Source organism: Mustela nivalis (assembly GCF_964662115.1).
Source record: "Mustela nivalis genome assembly, chromosome: 12".
Lineage (NCBI taxonomy): Eukaryota > Metazoa > Chordata > Mammalia > Carnivora > Mustelidae > Mustela > Mustela nivalis.
Genome location: NC_139031.1, coordinates 16,813,590 through 16,839,814, shown reverse-complemented (window position 1 = coordinate 16,839,814; position 26,225 = coordinate 16,813,590). Strand labels below are relative to the sequence as shown.

The 26,225-nt window shown below is 36.0% G+C and overlaps 1 protein-coding gene across 6 annotated transcripts in view; it reads right to left on the bottom strand.

The window, feature by feature from the left end:
* Nucleotides 1-26,225, bottom strand: part of CNOT4 (CCR4-NOT transcription complex subunit 4) — a 139,321-nt gene that overhangs the window by 57,706 nt on the left and 55,390 nt on the right. For all 6 annotated transcript variants that reach the window (XM_082693272.1, XM_082693273.1, XM_082693274.1 and 3 more), the window contains exons 2-6: nucleotides 20,510-20,775; nucleotides 12,147-12,344; nucleotides 4,621-4,707; nucleotides 3,806-3,907; nucleotides 3,016-3,141 (exon numbers count right to left, since the gene is read on the bottom strand). In XM_082693272.1, the coding sequence (XP_082549398.1) occupies nucleotides 3,016-3,141; nucleotides 3,806-3,907; nucleotides 4,621-4,707; nucleotides 12,147-12,344; nucleotides 20,510-20,683 (687 nt within the window). In that variant the 5' untranslated portion in view covers nucleotides 20,684-20,775. The remainder of the gene's footprint in view (nucleotides 1-3,015; nucleotides 3,142-3,805; nucleotides 3,908-4,620; nucleotides 4,708-12,146; nucleotides 12,345-20,509; nucleotides 20,776-26,225) is intronic.

Here is a 26,225-nt window from a genome sequence, read left to right as displayed (position 1 = left end):
AAAAATATTTAATTTCTCTTTTTAAAAGAGACGAACAGGGCACCTAGATGGTGGCTCAGTAGTTAAGCCTCTGCCTTCAGCTCAGGTCATGATCCCAGAGTCCTGGGATAGAGCCCCACATCAGGCTCCTTGCTCAGCAGGAAGCCTGCTTCTCTTCTTCCTCTCCCACTCCCCCTGCCTGTGTTCCCTCTATTGCTTGCTCTCTCTCTCTCTCTTGCTTTCTGTCAAATAAATAATCTTTTAAATAAATAAGAAAAACATGTTGTAAATTGTACACAGATGAAGAGTATTAATAACCTTTTTCATTATCTTGACACAAAGTAAAAATTCCATTACTTTGTTTTTATATAAAAATTAATGTTATTTTAAACTCCAAAACTGGAGCTGGCAGTTTACAGCCAGCCCCTTTGTTTCTCTTGTGTGTGTGTTTTTTAAGATTTTATTTACTTATTTGATAGAGAGAGAGAGAGCGAGCACACATGCACAATTACGGGGAGCAGCAGGCAGAGGGAGAGGGAGAAGCAGACTTCCCACTGAGCAGGAACCCCAAAGCAGAACTCAATCCTCGGACCCTGGGATCATGACCTGTGCCAAAGGCAGACACCAAACCAAGCCACCCTGGTGTCCCCAGCCCCTTTGTTTTTATAAGTAAAGTTTTATTGGAACAGTCATGCTCATTCATTTACTTGCTGTCTATGGCTGGTCTCTGCTACAACAGAAGAATTGAGTATTTACTAAAAAGACCATAGGCCCAGAAAGCCTAAAATATTTACTAACTGGCTCTTTACAGAAAGTTTACAGATCACTGCTCTATACACAGAGAGAAATCTGTATTTACTATAGTCGGTTGCTACATATCAGAAGACAGTATCACAAACATTATCGGGGAAATTAGGCAAAGACTGCCTCTGGAAATTAGTCTTACACAAAAAGAAGTTACAATGAGGGGTGCCTGGGTGGCTCAGTGGGTTAAGCATCTGCCTTCGGCTCAGGTCATGATCCCAGGATCCTGGGATGGAGCCCCTTACTGGACTCCCTGCTCACTGGGGAGTCTGCTTCTCCCTCTGCCCCTCCGCCCCCCCACTCATGCTTGTGTTCTCTCTCCCTAGCTCTCAAAAATAAATAAATAAAATCTTAAATCAATTACAGTGAAATTACTTTGAAAAACTTTTTACTACTCGCATGTAAATCATGACTGAAATGACATTTGTACTTACCTTCAGGATTGTTTAATTATTTTAAAGTGTGGTCTAACTAGATGTTACAGGAAAACCAAACCCAGAATGGGACAGATCAAAAAAACACAAAACAGTAAAAACAAGCAAGGCCAACATCACCTAATCAAGTAGAACTGTGTTATATACACTGCACAACGCACTGTGCCCTGTTCCAAGGGGGCTCCTGCCTGTTTCAAATGGATCTATAAATATTTCATATGGTACCAAATTTTTAATTATGCAGTAACAAGGAAAGATCTTCTGATTTTTGCCATGACATAATTTGTTCAAATTTCCTTTCTATATAAGAGGAACCGCTTCAATAAAGAAACCTCTTTTCAAATTAATTTTAAACTCACATAAAGAGCAGATGAATTCATCACAATATGAATTTTAAATTATTAAGAAAAAAATATAGGAGATGTGGATGTTACATCTTTAAAACATGAAAAGCCTTGAAATTTTTTTCTGCAATCAATACTTCAGGAGACATTATGGCTTTCATTAGCAACTAAGTACTAAAACTAATACTCAAATGATTTTACAGGGGCAGTCCAGAAAGACAGGTTAAATCCCATTACAAGTCAGTTCCATGGGACTGTCTGTCCATTTTCGTTTATAATTCAGGATTACTCAAAAATGAGTTCGACTAGGGCTTAGAAATTCTTTGGCAGAAATTTTCAGTATAACAGTAGCATGAGTAATGCATGTTCTCTACATGTCAAAATTTATTCTGGAATGATGTGACCTTAGATTCTACTCACAACATTTCACCCAAAAAAAGAAAAAAAAAATCAAGAAGCATTTATTAAATAAGAAGTCATCTCTCCCCATTAAATATCACAGAGACCTTATTTTAACATTGTTTTTAGACCATAAAGAAACACGATCAAGAAATTCCAATGAATCAATTATAATGGGATTTAAGTTTGAAATAACTCCAAGTGAAAAAAGGGAAAGATTTCATCTTAACAATATGCTCTTAACAGAGACCCTACCAGACTCTCTCTAGTTTGACCTGGAGAGCCCGAGGTAGCAATCAACGGCCCTCTATCTTCTAAATGAGAAGTATTACAGCAAAAGTCCACAGCAACAATCTGATGTCCTCATCTATAATAGGGAAGTGCAGCATTGTGCTTTGGTATAATCCTTATTTAATATGCATATGATCAACAATTTTACTTGTAAAATCATGTTTATAATACTATAAGTTGAAAGGAGACCAGAGAATAGAAAATATAAAAAAGAACACAGGATAATAAACCTTCAATCCACCTTCACAGGACACTGACTCATTGTACACTTTCATGAGGAGAATCATTTTATAAAAATGTTAGGTTATCAGCAATATTTGATAGGTTATTATCTTCTAGCATGTTCTATAAAGAGTGGAAACTGGGAAGGAAAAACTCTCATAATTATAGTCACCCACTTAGCTTCCAATTTGTTGATATTCCCCCTAAAGTAGCATTTACCAAAATGCTTTCCTTGGTCAATTAAGTTCTGACTGTACATTCCCTTCTTAGATATGTATTAGCATATTAAAGACTCTGAGAAGTCCTGCAGGAAAGAAAACTATTTATCTTCATTAATCTAGCATTTTCAAACTTAATGGATTACAGATCCATTTTTAATAGAACAATATTCTGTAGAACTGACATTCCATGGAACACTATTTGGAAAATGCTACTTTAATAATAATTTTTTTTAAATCCCCAGTTTTTGCTTTTGAAATTTTAATTTATAAAGAACAATACTTCCTTTTCTGCAAAGTTTATAATTCACATTAATTTACTACCTGCATTTCCTCTTTCGTGAAGCTGGCCGCCTCATCCCCCAATTCATGTAGATACATGCAGTCAGGCTTTGGACACTGCATATTCTTTAAGAAGTAACTGCAGTATTTTGTTGTACCTAGAGATGCCTGCAGAAAGAGGGGGAGGGAAAGGACCCAAAATGTGAATTGGTATTTTCACTTCACCTCAAATGAGGCACCGACATGACAAAACAAGAAGAGAAGTATGACTCTGAACACTGGAGAACTAAACTATTGCTGCTAGCAGCATCTATTAAAAATGATGCTTCTTTGGGAGAACTAAAGAAAGCACCTCAGTTAGGTTTTCCAGAACTTGAGTACCCAAATCATATTCCCTAGAGAAGACATACAAAACCTATTCCATGTTACAGAAGTTAGGCACCTAAGCAAATTCTTTTTTCTAGTTAGGCTTAGTGCAACCCTTTACTCAAACCTTAACTGATCAATGGCCAAATCTTTAAGGATGACAAATTAGAATCATTATCTATTTCTGATAAGAATAATAGATCCTATTTTCACAAAATAAGACTATGTGTAAATACAGATTTTTAAAGATTATCACCTAATAATGAATGTGTTTATTCCTACCTGGTAAATCAAGACCCTACATAAGCTGGAAGTAAACAAATTAGCAGTCATAAGTTAGTACGGATGTTTAAGAAGCAATCTTCAAACAGACTCCCTCCAAATGTAATGAGCAAATGCTAAGAGTCTCCCCTTTTTACTACATTTAATCTCTTCCCCCTTAAAAACAATCAAGAGGCCAGATTACCTTAAGTGTTCTGCCATCTACTACCACATTGTTGACACACTGTATGGCTCTGAGAGCATCTTCTGACCGGATATAGGTTACATAAGCACTGGCACTTGGACCCTAAAGTGAAAACACACGGTTACTAATTTCAAATTCAAGAAAAAAACAATTCCTTTGCACCCTGCCTAGGGAATTCTAAACGTCTTTACTACTATTATCATTAATAATAATGACCATAATCAGAAATAGTAGTAGCTTTGATTAAACCATGTAATAGCTCATCTTAAAACAATCATACTTATCTGATTTTAAGTAGACTAAAATATAATATGGATAAAGTATCATCTCTGGCTTGGTATTTATTTTTCTAAAGTCATTTGACAGGCTCGTCTAGGTTACAACAAACTTTGAAAGTTAGATTTAAAAAAATAAAACTTCAAGACACTGTGTCAAATTATGTTCTCCCCAAAATAAATCCAATTTGCAAGACTATTCTGTCTCCTAATACCAGCATAACAAAGATGCTCTATTAAGTTTATTAGAAATCATCATCTAATTATTACACTGCCTGATAATAGACTCAACTCCCCCTCCCCCTCAAACCATCACTTAATCTTTGTTTTACCATTTCTTACTACAATCAATTCACTGTTAAGTCCTGAAGTCAAATAAGCACCAGAAATTCCCCCACCCCACCAGTAGAGGTCACTAACACTGCTTAAATCCTTGACCCTCAGGCTTTTCTACTCCCAGAAAGCAGATTTTCCTTCTGAATAGCCCAGGTCAAGCCTAGACCACAGGGAGAAAAGGCAAAAATCCCTATAATTAGTTACCTGTGAGCCTGCATATGATGTGCTATTATTGATGACAACTTTATGTATTTTACCAAACTTCCCAAAATATTCTGGTCGTTTTAAAACCTATAAAAGAAGAAGAAATAAGGTATAATGTGTCCCCATTTTCATCAATGTTATCCTTATAATGGGGACATACACCATCCCTCTTCAGTGAAAGGAAAATAACTTTTAAAGTTTTCTAATAAATGTGACACTTTCTAATTACAATTTGTGTGATTAACCTACAGGAAATCATCAACAGTCTAAAAGCTATTTCTTATTGACCCACTATATGGAAACTAAGACACACTAAGTTTGGTATTGTGTACTATGTTCTCATGGGTGCACCAATAATCCATGAGATCTTATCTTCATAGTGTGAAGATACACCAAACAGATCAAATATCTTAACCATATTTTCATTAATAGATAATCCTTATAAAAAAGTAATTCTCAAAACAATGACCAAAATAATCATGTATTAAACAGAGACAGAAACTCAAGAACAGACATATTAGAGTCTTTAGTCATAAATCTATTGTATAAAACATTTGATATATTACATTAAAGCTACAAATTGCAAATATGGTAACAATATTGCTCAACCTTACCCTTCATGATTTATCACTGTGTGTGTGTGTGTGTGTGTGTGTGTGTGTGTATGTGTGTGTGTACTTAAGTTTCTTTGTGTTAATTTTACCACTTCTTGATTATCTCCTGTTTTTTTCCTCCTTTTTCCTGGTAAATGACATATATGTGATGATGGATGGAAAAAATATTAGGAAACAAATTTATACATTTCTTTCTCCATTACTTGGTTACTTCTTGGTGGTTATTCCTCCTCGTACCTGTGTCACTTCCTTTGTGATCACTTCATGTACTCATTTAACTTCTCTTACAAACTTACTTGACCTTACTTTATTTGACTACTACATACCTTGATACAAAAACCTCTCCTGTAATTTGCTACTTCAAAATTAAATTCTGTACTTTTCCTAGAATTTACCTATAGACCTATATTACCTATAGACCTTTCTGTGTGTCGCCATCCACGTGTGTGCAAAGTATTCTTTTCAAACACTTTAATTTTATAACATTCTCACATACTTACAACTTAACTACTATGTTCTGCACTTGACAGAATCAAGGATTTGAACTGTCTGGCTGAGGTACCATCAATTCTTAACTGTTTTCAAATTAATTAACATAATTATTTTTACCACATTTTATTTTAGGTTCCTATAAGCATAAAGCTGTTATGTTTTCTATAGCCAATTTTAATGGATTATAAGATGAGGTGACTGTATTTGTTTTCAATCTTTTTTCCACCAAATCCCCCAAGACAAATGAGACTGTTAATGGCAAAAGCAATGACTCCCAAGTTGTACACAGCGAAGTCTCAGGGCTGATGAGTAGGGAAGAGTTTCTGTTCAAAAGCTTCCTGGCTAATAGAGTTGAGAACTGCACTCAATATTCCAAGTAGATGCACACCAACTCAGCACAGGGCTTCAGAGTCAAAGTATCTGCTTCAAGAGTTAAGGCTGGTCATATGCTGTGCTGCATCAGCATCTCAAATCCCCTGTGAGTTTATGGTAGTAGCTCTCAATGAAGGCAGCATTCAAGGGAGCATTTTTAAAAATCTGTGGGAGCTTTTATTGGGGGAGGTTGTCAAAGTGACTGGGAGGTGATACTTATGTTCAGAGGATGGGAGCCAGGAATGGCTTACAATGCTCTGGCTCGCCCTGCACAATAAAGAATTGTCCTGTAGAACGTTTGAATGTCCTACAAGACATTCCTATAGCTGAGAAGCCTATTTATAATTATGTGAACCTAGAAACAAATTCCACATTATATATAAACTCAAAAGTAGTTCCCTACAGTTCTGCCATATGTTGTATTTATAAGAAAGCAAAAAATACATAATTAAGGGAAGACTACAGGTGATTTGTTCAGAATTATATCAAGAGTTATTCCAGAAAAATCACATCACTGGCTCTTCCTACTATCTGGATTGCCAATACATATACCTATAACAATCTGCCTTTCTAGGTATCACATTCACAGTGATTTTGCAAACATCTTACTACTTTATTGTGTATTTAAAAACAGTACTTCCCAAACGTGAATATGCATACAAATCATTTGAGGATCTAGTTAAATTGCATATTCAGATCCAGTAGCTCTGAAGCAGGGCCTGAGTTTACAAAATAAGCACCCACGGGATACTAATCTACCAGCTCAGAAACCACACCTTGCGTAGCAAGGTAGAGTACTAGAGTACTGGTACCCAAATTCTACATGTGGAAACAGTCTTTTTATAAATTATTTCCTTTTTATTCTTTTTATTTCTTTATCTCATGAAATCACTTCATAAAAGTCAAAGAGTGTTACAAAATATTTTTAAAAACAGGTACTAGCTCTGATAAGGTTGAAAACCACTCACTTATGGAAATAGTTTCTAGCCAGTATCTGGGTATAACATCTTCAATACAACATAATAACTTGTATATAATTATACTGACATGTAACAGTGGAGCCAGAATGATTATTTTCAAGGCACAAATCTAGTCATGTCATTGATCTAAAGAACATTCAACAGGGCAGCGCCTGGGTGGCTCAGTCCTGAAGCGGCTGCTTTCTGTTCATGTCAGGACCCCAAGGTCCTGGGATCAAGTCCCACATCAGGCTCCCTGCTTAGCAGGAAGGCTGCTTCTCCCGCTCCCACTCCCCTGTGTCTCTCACTGTGTCTCTCTGAGTCAAATATATAAATAAAATCTTTAAAAAAAAAAAAAAGAAAGAAAGAAAGAACATTCAATAGGTTCCCACTGCCTTTAGAATAAAGTACAAACTCCTTCGCACAGTTAGAAAGCCCTTCATAGTGTGTTACTACTTACCTCACCAGCCTCATCTCTCACCACTGCACTCTAATCTTCCAAACAAATCACTTGCAGACCGAGATCTTTCTCATCCTGAAGAATCTGTACAGTTCCTGGACCAGAAGCACTTTGCCCCAAAGACAGCAAGAGAGTACATACCTCCCCAACAAGATCGGGCGCTCTCTCTTGTGCTTCCATAGCACAGAGTACTTCTCATGTTATGTTAAATGGTTAGTTTGAAAATAAGCAAGGGCTACTTTTGTATTGGTCAGTGTATACTCGGTGTCTTACATACTGCCCAGCACACTGTAGGTACTCAATAAATGTTAACCGAAAAATAATTTGTTTTAGCACTGAACAAAAAGAATTACATGGATAAAGAACATTGGTGGGCCTCAAAGTATTAGCAAATGGCCTATGGCTGATAAGAAATAGCTTGTCCCAGCAAGGGAAATTCAAATAATTTAAACTTCCTATATTAAGTTAAATACTCCAAATTCTACCTAAACATACAACTAGCAAAAGAGCATTCTAGTGATTAAGAAGTATGGGGAGTAGGTAAAGCACCCTTCATATCCACATTATCCATATATTCATATATATATATGGATATGTATATCCATATATTCATATATCCAATATCATATTCATATATATGGATATTGAATATCCATATATTCAATATTATATATTTACTTCAGTGAGCTGGCTTTAATACTAATATAGAATACAAAAGGCCACATGACAGAATTATAAATGCCCAATTGCATGCCTAATGTTTAATATGTCTTCCTATATATTCTTTGGGAACACAGTCAAGTGTTCATGGATACTACAGAGAAAATAAAAATTTGGTCAGCAGAGAGAGAAGGGATAAATGGATAAATTAGGTGAATGGATGAACAACAGACCAATTATCAGTGTAAAATATACTGGAACAGGACCTTTAAAGAACTGGTGGGTTGGGAAGAGGGGTGGTTCTTAGTCCTGGCTCTGCTATGAAATAGCTGCATGATTTCAGGTCACATAATGAAGTCACTTAATTTCCCTATGCCTCAATTTCTCATTTGTAAAATAACATGGTTCTGTCTTTATAAAGTCTTTTAGTTCCTCAAACAAGCTGCTCTCTTGGACTACCACATACATGGGACACTCCTGTCCTTATTTGCTGCCTAGCCAATCTCTAGTAATTTTCTCTTTTTTTTTTTAAAGATTTTATTTATTTATTTGACAGACAGAGATCACAAGTAGGCAGAGAGGCAGGCAGAGAGAGAGAGAGAGGAGGAAGCAGGCACCCTGCTGAGCAGAGAGCCCAATAGGGGACTCGATCCCATGACCTGAGCCAAGGCAGAGGTTTAACCCACTGAGCCACCCAGGCTGCCTCTGTAGTAATTCTTAATTATCCTTTCCTCTGGGAGGCTTTTTGTGGATTTCTATACTAGCCAAGTTTCCTACTGTTAAATGTTCCCCAAAAAACTTTGTACTTCCCTGATTATAAATCCCCAGCACACTTACAAGTACCTAAATTCAGGGCACCTGGGTGGCTCAGCTGGTTAAGCGTCTGCCTTCAGCTCAGGTCATGATCACAGAGTTCTGGGATCAAGCCCCATATTGGGCTCCCTGCTTAACAGAGAGCATGCTTCTCCCTCTCCTCCACACTTGTGCTCTCTGTCTCTCAAATAAATAAAAATCTTAAAAAAAAAAAAAGTACTTAAATCTTGTCTTACCAATAGTCTGTTAGGTACAGACTGTGTCTGGCTTGCTAAATTATTTTATTTCCAACATCAAAGTATCTAAAACATGATAAGTATTCAATAGTTAATTTATAAAATGAATTAATTAGGTTCCAGCAAATTGCAATTTCAGGATTTGGAAGATAATTACCCCTAATCACTGCCTCTAACTACCTACCATATCTTCTAAAATAGTTTTTTAGGGGGGGCCCCCAGGTGGCTCAGTCGGTTAAGCATCTGTCTTCAACTCAGGTCATGATCCTGGAATCCTGGGATCAAGTTCCATGGTGGGCTCCCTGCTCAGTGGGGAGTTTGCTACTTCCTCTCCCTCTATTCCTCATTCACGCTTGCTCTCTCGCTCAAATAAAAATATTAAAAAATAAGTAAAATAGGTTTTTTTATTGATTGATAAATGAATACATTTGACCATCAATCCTGGTTATTAAGTTTTCTGATGTACAAAAGTCTTTTTTTTTTTTAATTTGATTTATTTATTTGACAGAGATCACAAGTAGGCAGAGAGGCAGACAGAGAGAGAGAGAGAAGCAGGCACCCTGCCGAGCAGAGAGCCCGATGTGGGGCTCGATTCCAGGACCCTGAGATCATGACCTGAGCAGAAGGCAGAAGTTTAAGCCACTGAGCCACCCAGGTGCCCCACAAAAGTCATTTTCAAAATAAGCCTGAATTTTTCCTCAACTCTTCTGTTTTTCTAAAAGGAATTCACTCAAATATCAAATTGTTCATCATCCAAAAATAAGTAAATTGGGATCTTCTCTGACCTGAAAGTTACACTAACAACTTGAAACCAAGTTTTCTAATAAAGCCAACTTCAAATTTTCCAAGCTGAAAAGACTAAGCAATAAATTAAGAGAATTTGTTATATTATGTTTTAGAAGTATTAAGACTGAATAAATAAAACACTGGTCTTCTAGAGTTTTAAGAGAAATAAATGAGAGAAACCAATGTTTTAAAAAATTGCCTATCCTCTCAACAAGCAACAATGATTTCAAAAGTATAAAAAAAGTAGAATGTTTTTTAAGGGCACGTATAGATTCAAGATAAAGTACCCTCTCTCACTAGTCACCACCTAGATTAATTTTTTTCTGTGTAATACTTCTTCAGATTAATGTTACTGGAGTCATGTCATTTGAAGTGGAAGAAAGTAGCCTCTATGTAAGTAAGAACAAATCACGGAATCTGAAGAGGAGACAGGAGACACCAGACTGAGACGAGAGCTCGATTTTAGCCAGCTTTCAGGTGCTGCTCCCCATATGCCTCCAGTACTATGGGTGACAGGATCCAGGCAGGATGTATTAACAAAATCAAGTACATGCATACCTAAGAGTTGTGAAATCAAAAGTTCCACTAGTTTACTGGAACAGCAGTTTCAGAAATGCCAAAGTAGGTTCTAATCAATAAGATTAGAAGGAGTAAACAGAGACAGATAAAATAAAAAACTTGCAAAGGCAAGAAATGCCCTCTGATTAGAAAAAAGGCAGAGTTGAAAGGGGAGAACAGAAGGACTAGTGTATAAAGTTGTGGTATTCAAGAAAATGGTCACAGGGGAACTGGGATCTGCCTGCCTGAGGAATTAAAAACAAAAAGAAAGAACTGGCTGCTGAGGTTCAGTCACAGGCCTAAAATGAGCTCTCATCCTTAACAGCTCTTACTGAAGTCTTTTCTTGTAGAACTCTAGATCAGCCCCCTTTGGTTTTGGAAAGAACCTGGTCTCCTGAAGGATTAATGTCACCCACTAATACCAGTATCCCTGGACTTAATTCTAAGCAATTCTGGAAGTGCCGGTGATATTATTGCCAATGATCAATGATAAAGGCTTCTTAGTAAGGTCTCCCTGACTTTCTCTTCTACTGATTCTGACCCCTTCACAGTCTCAATTACATAGTAAACTCATCATTTGTAAATATGCATTATTTCTCTATATTGACTGTTAGAAAATCAATTTTTAGAGTCCTTACATTTCCTTCCTCTGGGGTCTTTGCCCACTTAGCCAAGTCTGAAGATTACCACCTCCCTAAGCATATTCACTATAATCCTCCCTCTTATGGGTACCATGACGACAAGCGTTACTCCAAACCCTTTTCAAGGAGTACTTCTGGAAGCTCTCCCAAATCCAACTCTCTCCTGCTGAAGGAAACACTCTAGCTGTCAATCGGCTTCTACCTGCTCTCCTATCAATCTAGTTAGCGCCTCCTAATCAGAAACGGACAATTAGCAGATGTACATCCAAGGGCACCAGGGAATATTATGAGCTCAACATTACCCTTACAATGCAGGTGGTGAAAGGAGAAAAAGAAAAAAGAGGAAATGAACAAAAGTGTTAAGGCCTCCCCTGCCTCCAAACAAATGACAAAGAAATCATCAAATCTTTCCCCAAAATTGGATTAAAATGAATGAATATAGAATGATGGTACAGTGTAGCAGCAGGTCTCTAACTGTTTAATAACCAAGAATCACTATGTGGACAGGATTAAAAAAAAAATACAGATCTCTAGTGGGATTGCACTACGTAACTGCATGTCCACTGTGAACCCCTTATATAGCTACAGAAAAAAAGAACCTGAGTACTCATGTCACATGTTAGCCTGAATAGCAAAACAACCATTATCCAACTTTCATAGATTATGAGCCCTAAAGGAGATTTCAGAGATCTAGTTCAACTGCCTCGTTTTACAACTAAAGAAAATGAGGCCAAGAAAGATTAAGACACTTGCCTAAGATCAAAACTGGTCATTGGATCCTTAGAGATAATTAAAAAATCTTTTCCCATTCTCTCCTAAGTTTTAATAATTTCAGGGGAATCCTGCAAATAGGCAAGGTCAGCTGTTATTTCCAAATAGGATAGGCAAAAAAGAAAAAAATGTCAAGGTGACAAAGAAAATGGAAGAGGACTTACCTCTGGGTCTGCTAGGCGCTGAGACAGACCTACAACAAAGACGAGGTTTTTTTGTACAACACGTACACTAGCCAAATGTTTGCGGTTTTCTGATATTTTCTGTTTTCTCTCGTTCTGTTTCTGTTTTTTCTCATTCTTTATCCTTTGCAATTCTTCCTGGGAAAGTGGTTTATAAACTGCTGGGTCTTCTGGATATGGCTTTAAGCACAAAACACAGAACTCAGCATTAAATAAGGAAAGAAATAAGATATATGAATAACCATTATCATTCTGGAGTATTGGTATGTGATTGTTTCACCTCTCTTTTTTTAAATCTTGTAATTGCCTGAAATATTTTTATTTAATAGATTTAAGATAAAATAGTTTTTAAAACACTTATTTTTTTAGAGTTTAGCACAGACTACTTTTAGTATTAACACTTAAAACACCACTAAAAGTTCTATAATTAAAAAAAAAAAAAATCGTGGGGCGCCTGGGTGGCTGTGTCAGTTAAGCGTCTGCCTTCAGCTCAGGTCATGATCCCAAGGTCCTGGGATCGAGTCCTGCATCAGGCTATCTGCTGGACAGGAAGTCTGCTTCTCCCTCTCCCTCTGCCTACTCGTGCTCTCTTTCTGTCAAATAAATAAATAAAATATTTTTTAAAAAATACAATCATGGTATTCCCCATAGTGTCTAGCAGAGTTGACAGGAAAAGCAAGCTTCCAGGGTCCCGTGTAAGAGGCAAAGAGTATAAGTTATCTCATCCAAACATAGGTTTATATATTACAATCCACAAATACTTCTTGAAAACATTCTGTGCACTAGAAGATTAATGATGTATTTATTCTTTAATTCATTGTCCATCTAAAAGGAACAGAAATGGGCAAATAAGCAACAATCCATAGATACTCTGGCTCAGGAGCTTGACTTTAATTTCCAACACTTACTAGCCACATGGACTTAAGCAAGTTAATGAAAGTCAGCATCCTCAAGAAGATGAAAATTATCTTAAAGTCTGGTTTAACAGTTATATAACTCTCATAAAGCCATTATTATCGTGAATAGCACACAGTAATCCCTCAATAAACATTAGCAATTACACTGTTGCAATCCCCCCCCCCTTATTGTCATTACAATACTGTTTGCATTCCTACTACTAATGCCAAGGGTACTGGTGGCCTGAATGAGAGCTGTGGAATCTACTGCCTGGCTTTGAATCTTGGCTTCTCTTTACTATCTGAGAGACCTTGGCCATAAGTTGTGACCTGCCTGCCTCGGTCATCTCTTCTGTAAAAGAGGGATCACAGTACATTATTAAGAGGGTTCCTGTAAGAGTTAGAAAAGATATATATTTATAAAGTGATTAAAACTGTTTCCTACACTTAAGCATTCAATAAGTCACTTATTATTACTACTAATAAAAAACAGGGGTACGTAGGTGGCTTAGTTCGCTAAATATCCAATTCTTGATTTCACCTCAGGTTATGATCTCAGGGTTGTGAAACTGAGTCCTGCATTGGGCTCCATGCTGGTTGTGGAACCTGCTTAAGATTCTCCCTCTCCCTCTGCCCCTCCCCACTAAGAAATAGTTAATAATAAATGAAAGATGGGGACACATTAAATATCATCATATCTAAGTGTATATGAAGAGATCCCAGAAATAGGAAATTGTGCCTATCAGAATATAGGAGTAGGGATTAAGAGTGATGTTGTCAAGAAAAAAAGAAGGAACAAGGTAGAGTGGAGACAGTATTCAAAAGCCTGAAATCTTGCTATGCTTTTAACATAAAGGTACTTTAATCTTTACATACGTAAGTAAAACACAAAAACAAAACCCCTCAAATTTGTGGACACACTAAGATTAATGATGAAGGCAATTAAAAAAGTGAGACCTCTCTTTATATTCCTCAGCTTCTACTGGTAATGTCATAAGGTCTCCAAAAATCCTGTTCTTAAATATTCAGACATAATTCTTAGTGGTCCTGGAGGACGCAAGCACCCAGACCATTTGATTTCCACATTTAAAAATCTGAATAGAGACACCTGAGTGGCTCAGTCGGCTAAGTGTCTGCCCCGGGCTTGGGTTATGGTCCCTGGGTCCTGGAATCGAGCCCTACCATCAGGCTGGGAGCCTGCTTCTCCCTCTCCCTCTGCCTGCCACTCCCCTTGCTTGAACTCTCCCTCCTTCTCTCTCTCTCTCTGTCAAATAAATAAATAAAATCTTTTTCTTTTAAGTCTGAATAAAAATAATAAAATAAAAATCTGAACCTTCTAGCTAACTGGTCCTATCTGGCATACCGCAACTGAATTCTGAGTAGGAGGCATATAAAACAGCTGACCTGGTAACTGCTGTGACTTTTGCATGACCTTAAGTCTTTCTCCAGGATGAAATATAAAGCTAGTAGTGCATATTTTAGGTACTCAATAAATATCTACCAAATGAACGCCAAGCTACTCTCTAGAATGGAGAATTTAATTCAGCATGGTTAATTTTCCTTTTAAAAAAAACCTTAACTTTTCAAGGTTCCAGAAAAAGTTGGAAAAGCAAGCATTCCATGACAGCTTCTCCACCACACACATACCATCATAATAGCTACTTTACAAACCCAATGACAGAAAATTAACAAGCTGATACAAAGCAATGAGCAAGGGAGGAAGACTAAAACTGGGAGATGAAAAAATACATCTGGTTTACTTTTTGACTGAAACACATATATTAAACTTAATTTTCCAGGAATACAGCATCAAATGAAAAAGTACAAGCAGGAAATTTTTCTTTAAATATATTATTGTGTATTATATATCAAACTAATACAAAATATGACAACTGTGAAGAACCAGTTTTAATGTATAAAATATTTTAATAGTGTTAATTTGATGATAAATTGCCAAACTATTAATTATGATGGTTTACAGTCTCTAGTGTAATCACTTAATTTTTTTCCATGTGTGTAGTTATGGTCCCACTTTCATTTCTTTTTTAAATATTTTATTTATTTATTTGACAGAGAGATCACAAGTAGGCAGAGAGGCAGGTGGGGGGGGGGGCGGTGGAGCAGGCCTCCCACGGAGCAGAGAGCCGGGGAGCTGGATCCCAGGACCCTGAGATCATGACCTGAGCTGAAGGCAGAGGCTTAACCCACTGAGCCACCCAGGTGTCCCTCCCACTTTCATTTCATTTCTAATGTATCTTTGTCTTTTCACTTTATTTTCTGATCAAACTTGCCAAGAGTTTGATTATTTTATTGTTTATATCATATTGTTTATATTATTTTATTCAAAGAACCGGATCTAACTTTTATTGAAATACTACTTATTTTCTATTTTAGCAAATTCTGCTTAATCCCTGCTTCTACTGTCACAATGTTTACTATTCTTTTTTGGTTTCTTAACCTAGAAATAAGCTAGAAATTCATTTTTTGTTCTTTGTTTTCCAATAAATGCATTCATAGCTTTAACTTTTCCTTCTCCTAGAAACAATGAAAAATACTATATAATGTTTGTTTTTTAACCAGTATCTTAGAAACAATAATGATCTGCAGTGGGGAAGTCCCAAGCCAATTTCTGTATAAAAGTCAAAATCCAGAGAGATAAGTGTAAAGTCTGTGTAACAACAAATGGGGAGGGAGGGTCAGCATTCAAAGTCTAGGGTCAGCCCAAGGTGACGAGTCTTTGGGGAACTCAATCCCATGTTAAGCTGAGACCCAGCCCTGTCCCCAAAAGGCTCTTTCAGTGTCAGGATAAGAACAAACTACAGAGAGGTCAGAATAAGATTAAAAAAAAAAAAAAAAAAAACAAGAAGAAAAACATCCTGAAGAAGTTGCTGAAACCAATCTCATGGAAGATTTGCATCCTAGAGACCTAAGACCTTAATACTTGGCCTCACTGGCCTCACCTGCGACTGTTATGCTTGAGGAATCCCCAATGGCACTGTTTATAGGGTCCAGCAGAAGCCAAATCAAAATTTCTCTAGAGGAGGGCAAATATACCTTGGGCTCTGGACAACCCTACAAATAATTCAGTGACAACAGCCAGGAAGCAGGCACAGATATAACCAAGCACATAAAGAAAGAAAACAACATGAACAATAACAAGTAAAAACATTCCTCACACACTGAAGCTACTGGAACTACTGGACACATGTAATAATAATGCTTATCTGTTTAAACAAATACATGATCTGCTGCCAAAACAAAACAAAAACTCCCTCAAATATATAATAAAAATCTTTCTGAAAACATTAGCAAATTGAAAAGAAAAGGGGTACTATATCATGATCAAATGAGGTTTATCCTTGGAAGGGAAGGTTGACTCAAAAATCAATCAACCTAAATCACCATTTCAACAGAATGAAGAAGAAAACACATAATCATTTCAAAAGAAACAAAAAAGGCATTTGACAAAATGCAACGCACACTTGTGATTAAAAACCCAAACCCTCAGCAAGGAAAATGTCCTCAACCTGATTTTTAAAAATCTACAAAAAACTCACAGCTAGGGGCACCTGGGTGGCTCAGTGGGTTAAAGCCTCTACTTTCGGCTCAGATCATGATCCCAGGGTCCTGGGATCGAGCCCCACATCAGGCTCTCTGCTCAGCAGGGAGCCTGCTTCCTCCTCTCTCTCTCTCTGCCTGCCTCTATGTCTACTTGTGATCTCTGTCTTTCAAATAAAATAAATAAAATCTTTTAAAAAATCAAAAACAAAAAACCTCACAGCTTAATAACATACTTAATTGTAAAATACTCAATGCCTTTCCATTAAAGTGGGAAGAAAGATAATTGTTCTTAACACTTTTATTCCAATGTTCTACTAAAGGGCTTACCCAGTGCAATAAGGCAAGAAAAATCATTTAAAAACATAAAGGTCAGAAAAGAAGAAGTAAAATTGTCTTTATTCACAGAAGACATGATCATTTATGTAGAAAAACCTAAGGAATCTATTTAACAAAATCAATTATTCTATATATGAACTGAAAATGGAATTTTTTAAATATCACATGCTGAAACTCAGAGAACATAAAATAGTTACAGATAAATATAACAAAACATGCTATACTACTCCATATGCTGAAAACTACAGAACATTGCTTTATAAATGTTTAAAACCTAGAAAACTGGAAAGATAAACCTTATTTATGAACTAGATAAGCCAACATTTTCAAGATGTCATTTTTTCAAATTGATTGGTTTATACAAGTTCAATCAAAAGCCCAGTAGGTATTTTGCACAAAATTACAAACTAATTAAAAAGCTTATGTGGAAATGCTAAAGTCTTAAGAGGCCCAAAATAAATTCTATAAAGAATAACAAAGTTGAAAGATTTATCACTTAGATTAAAGTGATTTAAGACTTAAAGTAATCAAGACAATGTGGTATTGGCATAAGGATAGAAACAATCGTCTGCAGATGGACATGGATGGATTCTAGAAATGAACTTACACATTTATGAGCAACTGATTTTTAAGAAAGAGTTCAAAACCATTCAATAGTAAAGACTCTTTTCTAGGGCGCCTGGGTGTCTCAGTTGATTGAGACACCTGTGCCTTCAGCGCAGGTTATGATTCTGGAGTCCTAGGATGGATTCTCCCCCCAGGCTCCCTGCTCAGCAGGGAGTGTGCTTCTCCCTCTGACCTTCTCCCCTCTCATGCACTCTTTCTTTCTCTCTCTCTCATTCTCTCTCTCTCTCACACACATAAATAAATAAAACCAGGGCACCTGGGTGGCTCAGTGGGTTAAGCCTCTGCCTTCAGCTCAGGTCATGATCTTAGGGTCCTGGCATCAAACCCCACATCAGGCTCTCTGCTCAGCAGGGAGCCTGCTTCCCCGCTCTTTCTCTGCCTGCCTCTCTGCCTACTTGTGATCTCTCTCTCTCTGTGTCAAATAAATAAATAAAATCTTTAAAAAATAAAAATAAAAATAAATAAATAAAACCTTAAAAAAAAAGAGTCTTTTCTACAAATGATGCTCTAATATATCTGTATGGAAGAAAAAAAAACCTCAACCCCTAAAACATATCTGAGCCATTGCAGCATAATATGATTACTTTGTGTTTCCCCTAGAGTTAACTGTCTGATTAGATCTGTATATGTTTCTTACTAATTCAACCACCAGATCTCCTCCAAATGTTGAAATGACCTCACAACACAATTCTTGAACTTTATACATTCTGTTCCTCAGCCCACCCGTAAGACTGCTCATTTGCAAGATCTCTAATCTGCTCTTTAAAATATATTCCTTCTACAACATAGATATGCCACTCTCTTTTCATTTGAGAAGCACCAATGACACTTTTAAATGTTTCTTTCTGTTTGCTTACTTCTGTTAGGTTCTTTTATTTACTGATTTTTGGTACTGATGCTGGTATTCCTGAAATGTCTGCTAATTCTTTGTTCTTAACATGTTTTTACATGAAAGAACTCTGTCAACTAGTCTATAAATGCTATTCCTGTCTACTGCAGGATGCTCTTTTGTGACTGCAAAGAGGACAAACTGGTGGACAGAGTATAACAATAATTCATCTTCTGAGCATAGGAGGTCCTAGTTCCTCCAGGGTATCTCCACCCAACTTAAGGCTCTGACCCAAATTTATAACCAGTGTTTCAGCTAGAGAGCATCTGTCTCTGCTACATGGCATAAAAGTTAGGCTGGATCCATATCCTGTTCCAATGCAACACTGAAGCAACCACACTGATATTTTCCTTAGGATCTTAAAAGCACCACTACTCTTCTCTCAGCATCCTTATCCTCAGCATGTTTAAGCTAACGCTTCTTCCCTAAAATTGATCCCAATGGCCTACTGCCTTTCCAATTCTTCATACTTGCTTGTCTTCCCAGAAAAGCACACTTTTATTCATAACCAGCTCTGCTAAAATTATTTTGCTTTATCCTTAAAATTTTTCTACTTTTTTTTCTCTACTTCCTAAGAATTTAAGGTGATTCTAGGTAATCTCCTAAAAGTGAAGTGAATTTTTTTGCCATTTCCCCAAATAATTGATTTTTCTCTAATGACTATTTAATAAGTGGTCTTTTTATTGATTCCTCTTCATAGCACACAAAAAGGAAAAAAAGAGATAAACTTATTAAGTAAAACAACTTTGCAAGCCTTATAGTTTCTGGCTATAATGAGAATTACCACTTTCAACAAAATAGTTCAATATAATTGTCTTCTTATGGAATGGCCAGGAGCCAATTTTTAAAATACGACTGAATGCTCCAAATCCACTAACACAAATTTATTACAAATTTTGACCAAAGCTAATATTAAGATTTTCATTTAGTTTTCATTCACATTCCTAAAATACATTAATACCAAAACTATATACATTAACCTTATAAAAAGATAATACATATACATTATAAATATCTATTACATGTTATATATACTACATATACTATATACAAACTCAACACTTAAGTAGATCTAACCTTTTTTGATTCATGTAATATATATTACATGCCCACTAGATTAAAAAAAAACAACAGCTGGATAATGCATTGCCTTCTAAGATATAATCTCTCTGATGAGGAAATTGAGAGATGAAATTTAAATATTCTAGGTATCTAAAACACATTCCTGCTTTCTCAAAATCTGTAGTAATGAACATAAGAGCTCTTTGAAATGAGTCAAAGTTTAAACCATACCAAGAGACACTGAAAACCAAGGACAAAAAAAAAAAAAGATATTTGCATTAACCTCTGGATCACAAAGTCCTTCAAAATACAAATACAGCAATCCTACTCACTCTATTGAGTCACTCATTATATTGTAACTGTTAGGCCTGCTTATTTATGCAGGACCCAGGAATATTAAAAATCATAGAACTATTTAGAGTTAGAAAAGACTCAAAAGATTTATGTTTGAATCCCAAACCTACTACCCAATAGCTGATGCCTGTGGTTAAGTTACTTGAAAGCCCTAGTTTCATGTACACTGGGGATAGCATTACAGCCTAGAGTCGTTGTGAAGACTCAACAAATGAGTACCTATTATCTTCTGAAGCAGTATTTCTGTCATTTTAACCCATGACCTCTCAATAAATATCAAAACTTTTATTCTATTTTGTACTAGAAAATTAAAGTGATTATCCTCCCAGCTGAATGTGTTTTTCCAAATTCACAATATCCTATCTAATCCACTGCCTCTCCACTGGCATAATTCTCTTAAATATCCAGCACCACTGATCCTGCAAATCTCTCCAGATAAGAGAGCTAAAGGTCAACTAGAGAGGTTATATGACTTTACCAAGGTCATACAATATCTTTCTACTTCATTATTATCTTAAAAATGCTACACATGAAATCACCTGAGGTTTGTAGATTCTTTTAAATCTACTTGTATGTTTGGGACAAAAAAACCCTATACAAAGTTACTCTAGAGTATTTACCTTTCTACACGCAGGACAAAGCCCATTTTCATCAGTGCGAATTCGATGCCAACAAAATCGGCAAATCTGATAGCCACAGGTGCAAGGGAAAAAGTTGATATCATCTATCTCCAAAGGCTCCATGCAAAGAGGACATTCCACAGGGTCTTCCTTCGCATCAGGACTGCGAGACATCTTCACGTTTATTAAACAGCAGCAAAAGTTTATAATAACTTAAGGGAGAAGGAAGTTCAGCACTGAGAACTAAACTGTAGAACTTCAAAGACCTGCATGAGAAGAAACAAAGTATACTATTTACTACTGGAGAAAAAAATGGCATTTCAACCATCAGGAAACATACTGACAAAAAATGTGTAAAATATTTAATACTAACCTAGTACTTAATCATAGCACATTTTAGGAGAATAAATAATATACACATTTGACATGGGTACAAAAATAGACAAACTATTAAAGAACCTAAATACTCTAGAAACAGAACCATGAATTTATGAGGTTTTAATATTTAGTAACAGTGACATTTACAAATCAATATGGTACGCATAGACCAGTTTATAAGCAATAATAAAATTCTGGTCTACCTACTTTAATGACAGATCTGCATAGAAAGATATGGTCAACTCAGTAATGTGGAAAGAAGAAAACACAAAACTAAAGGCAAGCAGCAGAGTAAAGGATATATTCACTATAATGAAGAGTTAAGGTCGAGTATACAAACAAATCTCACAAAGCAATTTTAAAAAGGCAATTAAGTCAAAATGAGAACACAAGACAATGTGTAACTCACAGAATTACAAATAATTACAACACATGAAAAGGTGATCAACCTCTTTGGTCAGTAAACAGGGAGAAAGCATTTGTCCCCCATTAGCCTATCAAAGAAGTTAGTCTCCCCAGAAAGTAAAGATTATTACTGATCTAATTCCTCTTTCAGAGAAAATGAGAGCACAAAAAATATCTTGCCTTAAGTTGCCTGGCTCTCAAATGGTGCAGCCTGGATTCATTCCAGCAAGTCTTCGCTGTTAACCATGCTTTTATACCACCTTAGAATCTATCCCACATAAATACTCACACCTGTGCACCAGGTACTTTGCTCTGTTTGGCAGCACTGTTCCTAGCGTATAAAACTGCAAAGTCACTGTCCATCAGTTGGGAAATCATTAAATAAATAATGATAGAGCCATAAACTGGATGTCTTGAATCAGAAGATGTCTATTATATAGTTGTCAGGTTTTTGTTTTTGGTTTTGTTTTAAAGCAAGCTGGAGGAGCACCTGGGGCACTTAAAGTCGGTTAAGCATCTGATTCTTGATTTTGGCTCAGGCTGTGATCTCCAGGTCCACAACAAGCTCCCCACTCACTGCAGAGTCTGCTTCGCCCCCTCCCTCCGCTCCTCCCTCTTCATACCCCATCGCTTGCACTCTCTTTCAAGTAAATAAATAAAAATCTTAAAAATAGATTACAAATTTAAAAAGTAAATAAATCAAGCTGAGGATGCCTGGGTGGCTCAGTCGGTTAAGCATCTCCCTTTAAGTCAGGTCATGATCCCAGGATCCTGGGATTGAGTCCCACATCAGGCTCCCTGCTCAGTGTGGGCAAATAAATAAGTAAATAAATAAATCTATCTTTAGAATTAAATAAATAAATCAAGCTGGAGACCAACTCAATTACTTCCACATAAATATCTAAACCCTGTATGTATATATATTTGATTTGTTTCTCTAAGAAAATAAAGCGCATAAAAGGTTACACACTAAAACGTTACCTTATCAAAAAAGACAAAATGGAGGTAAGTAGATTTTACTTTTGAAATTAATTTTATTTTAGAATAATCTGTATTATCTGATTTGTTACAAAATATTCTTTTTGTATTTAAAACAGCAAACCTTATGAATTATTTTCATCTTTTGAAAAATTAAGTTAAATCTTTCTTTTTTTAAGATTTTATTTATTTATTATGTCAGAGAGAGAAAAAGAGAGCACAAACAGTGGGAAAAAAAGGCAGAGAGAGAAGCAGGCACCCCACTGAGTAAGGAGCCCGATGTGGGACCCAATCCCAGTACCCTGGGATCATGATCCGAGTCAAAGGCAGACGCTTAACCAATTGAGCCACCTAGGCATCCCATAAATCTGCTTTTAATAATTAGAAGAAAAAGAAAATATCTATAATTATAGATAATAAATAATAATATCTATAATTATTTCAAAATAAATCTTTTTAAAGACATGGTATATATCTTATATACCATGATATATAATGGTATATAATAAAATTTTTTAAAGACATGGTATATATATTCAGGAATCCTGGTTTGCAGACTCAATTTTGCTACTATCAGTTTCTTCATATATTAAAATTAGAGCTGATTTCTAATAGCTCCTCCAACTTGAATATCCCAAACTATACCTGCAGAAAAAGCAAACTCAAACAATTTCCAACAACAGGAAACTAATTGAGAGGTGCTATCTACACTTCCAACATACTTTAGATTACATGATGTTACCTCCACAATAGCTTGCTTGAGTTTTAGTGAGGCTATTTATGGGATGCTGGAAGGTAAACAGCTGGGACTTACGAATTGAAAAGCTTTCCAAAAACTAAATTACCATAAACAAAAGATGACATATTGAAGTCTTGCTTTTTGATTGCTTGTTTAAAAAAAAAAAAAAACAAAAAACTTCTTAAAAGATTTTATTTATTTGAGAGAGACAGAGACCACAAGCAGAGAGAGGGGCAGAAGGAGAAGGGAAAGGAGAAGCCGCCTCTCTGCTGAGCAGGGAGCCAAACATGGGGCCTGGAGATCATGACCCAAGCCGAAGGCAGATGCTTAATTGACCGAGCCACACAGGCACCCCTAGGAAAATCTTTTAAAAGGTCTGCAAGAGTTATTTCCCAGTTTAGAGGGAATAAAAGGAACAAGAGCAAGAAATCCCTTAAGGTGGTTAATACAAATGCAAGTGCACTCTGTACATTTCTAGTACCATGGAGAGACGCCATGCAAACCTGTTGCCAAAGGAAATCATAGAACTGGTAAAATGTAGGAGGGAAGTCTAATGTGGTAGAACACTGGAATACAAGGTAAAAGAGCTGATTTCTGCCTCATGCCTCCACTAAATAGCTACATAATCTTGGAAAAGACAATCAAAAGCTCTAGGACTCAATTTATTCATCTGGAAATGCTAAGACATGCAAAATTAAATGAAAATTCAAATATAGAGGAATTTCCTTTATATAACACCACTAAATCAAGCTTTAAAATAAGCTTTGAAATAAACTCTCTCTTCTCCAAATACCTTAGCCCAAATTTTCATTTAAGGAAGAATAATTTTATTTCATAAATATTAGTATTTATATTAAAATTGTATATTATATAAATTATATATTTATATTTGCAGTATATTAAAATAAAAATAAAACAAAATGAGTTTAAACAATAAGATTTATAAAGGTATAAGACACAAAAAGAAAAGATGTTTTTAAATGAAAAAGGAAAGTAAAGTCAATGACTTCCTGGAGGAGGTGTGGGGGGGTTCTTAGGACAGAAGTGATTAGTTTTTGATTCACTAATTAATTTTGAAAAAGAGTTCATTTTCACATATACTATCTAATCCTCACAGTAACTTGGTAAGAACACATTATATCCTTTATAAAAGGTGAAAGTGAGGTCACATGGGAAACTCTTAAGGGTTAAAACACACAAATCAAAAGTAAGACCACCAGCTTCAGAACCCATCCCCTTTCCAGCATGATAAGACAGAAATAATCATCACTGAAGTTGCAGCTGCATATCTTTGTGTATGAAATGCCATGTTTCCAAAAAGTGAAAATGGTATTATTTTCTCAAAAGAGTCAATAATACAGAAAATCTCTACCTCATTACCTAAGTTCTTATTCTGTATATCAACTGCAACTAATACCACAACATAGTATAAATTCCGACACAAATATAATGCTCCTAGAACACCAAAGAGTAGTGAAGTACACAAAATTAAAATCCTATACTCGGGGTGCCTGGGTGGCTCAGTGGGTTAAAGCCTCTGCCTTCCGCTCAGGTCATGATCTCAGGATCCTGGGATCGAGCCCCCACATCAGGCTCTCTGCTCAGCAGGAAGCCTGCATCCCCCTGCCTCTCTGCTTGCTTGTGATCTCTGTCTGTCAAATAAATAAATAAAATATATATATTTTTTTAAATCTTGAACTCAAAACCATGCTCAAAAATCACTCACAAAGTGCTACATACGTGGTTTTGCGCTTAGGACACTGCTGAAAACATTTGTATAAAAATTTACTGTAAAATGGGAAGTACTGCAGCCACTGTGGAGAACAGTTTGGTGGTTCCTCAAAAAGTTAAATACAGAATTAGCATTATGATCCACTTCTGGATATATACCCCAAAAACTGAAAGCAGGGACTTGAAGAGATACTTGTACAGCAATGCTCACAGCAGTATTATTCACAACAGCTGAAGATGGAAAGAACCCAAGTGTCCATCAACAACAGATGAATGGAAAATGTAGTGTACATATAGACAATATCTGGCCATAAAAAGAGTAAAATTCTGATACACGCCACAATGTGGATGAACCTCAAAAACACTGCACTAAGTGAAATAAGCCAGTCACAAAAAGACAAGTATTATATGACCCCACTGACATGAGGTATCTAGAATAGGCAAATTCACTGACACAGAAAGAAGAATAGAGGTTACCAGGGGGTTGGGGAGAGGGAGAATGGGGAGTTACTGCTTAATAAATACAGAGTTTCTGGTTGGGATGATAAAAAAGGTTTTAGAAACAGAAAGTGGTAGTAGTTAGACAACATTGTGAATGTTCTTAATGCCACTGGACTGTACACTTCAAAATACTTAAAATGACAAAGTTTAGGATACATTTTATTTAAAAAATCAATAAAAGAAAAATATACACTAGACACAGTTAAATGGGGTATAAACAGCACTTTTGAGAAAACTTTTTAAGTATTTGGTTCCTTAGTCATTAATCCTTTAATTTTTGCCAATCTCATGGATGATTTTGTCATAAGGTAAATGTGCATATGATGTAACTCCACTGCACTGCAAATTATACTCCTGGATATACTACATAACCAAAATACACTGTAACAACACGTAATAGAGAGCTGTTTATAGATATGAAATACACACACACACACACACACACACACACACACACACACAGGCTTTGAAAAGCATCCAGAATAGCATCTTAAGTGTCCATTAAAAAATATACGAGATATATATACACAGAACTATAAACTAACATTTTTAAAAATCTTTAAGTATAATTCCACACCACTTACAGCTTACTTAATCACTGTTTTAGAACTATAAAATTCTTATTTAACAACCAGTCCAGTCTCACTAAAGTCGAAATTTTAGTAGGAGAGCAGAGGAATTACCTGGTATATAACCTTTATGATAGTGTACAACAAGCAGCTACAACATGGCCTGTGGCAAACAGCAAGTACTCACTTAGTTGATGAATGAATAATATTAAAAAATGGGAACACATTATTTGTTATATATCATTTATGACTGACAACTCTCTTCAAAAATAGGAAACAACACTAAGTTATCCACCGTTTCTATATTAGGCACCTATTGCACAAAGCATGTTACTTATATAATAAACTACACAAAAGCAAAAAGAGACTGAACACTAGCTATGGACAATTTGCTAAATAAAAAAGCAAGGTAAGG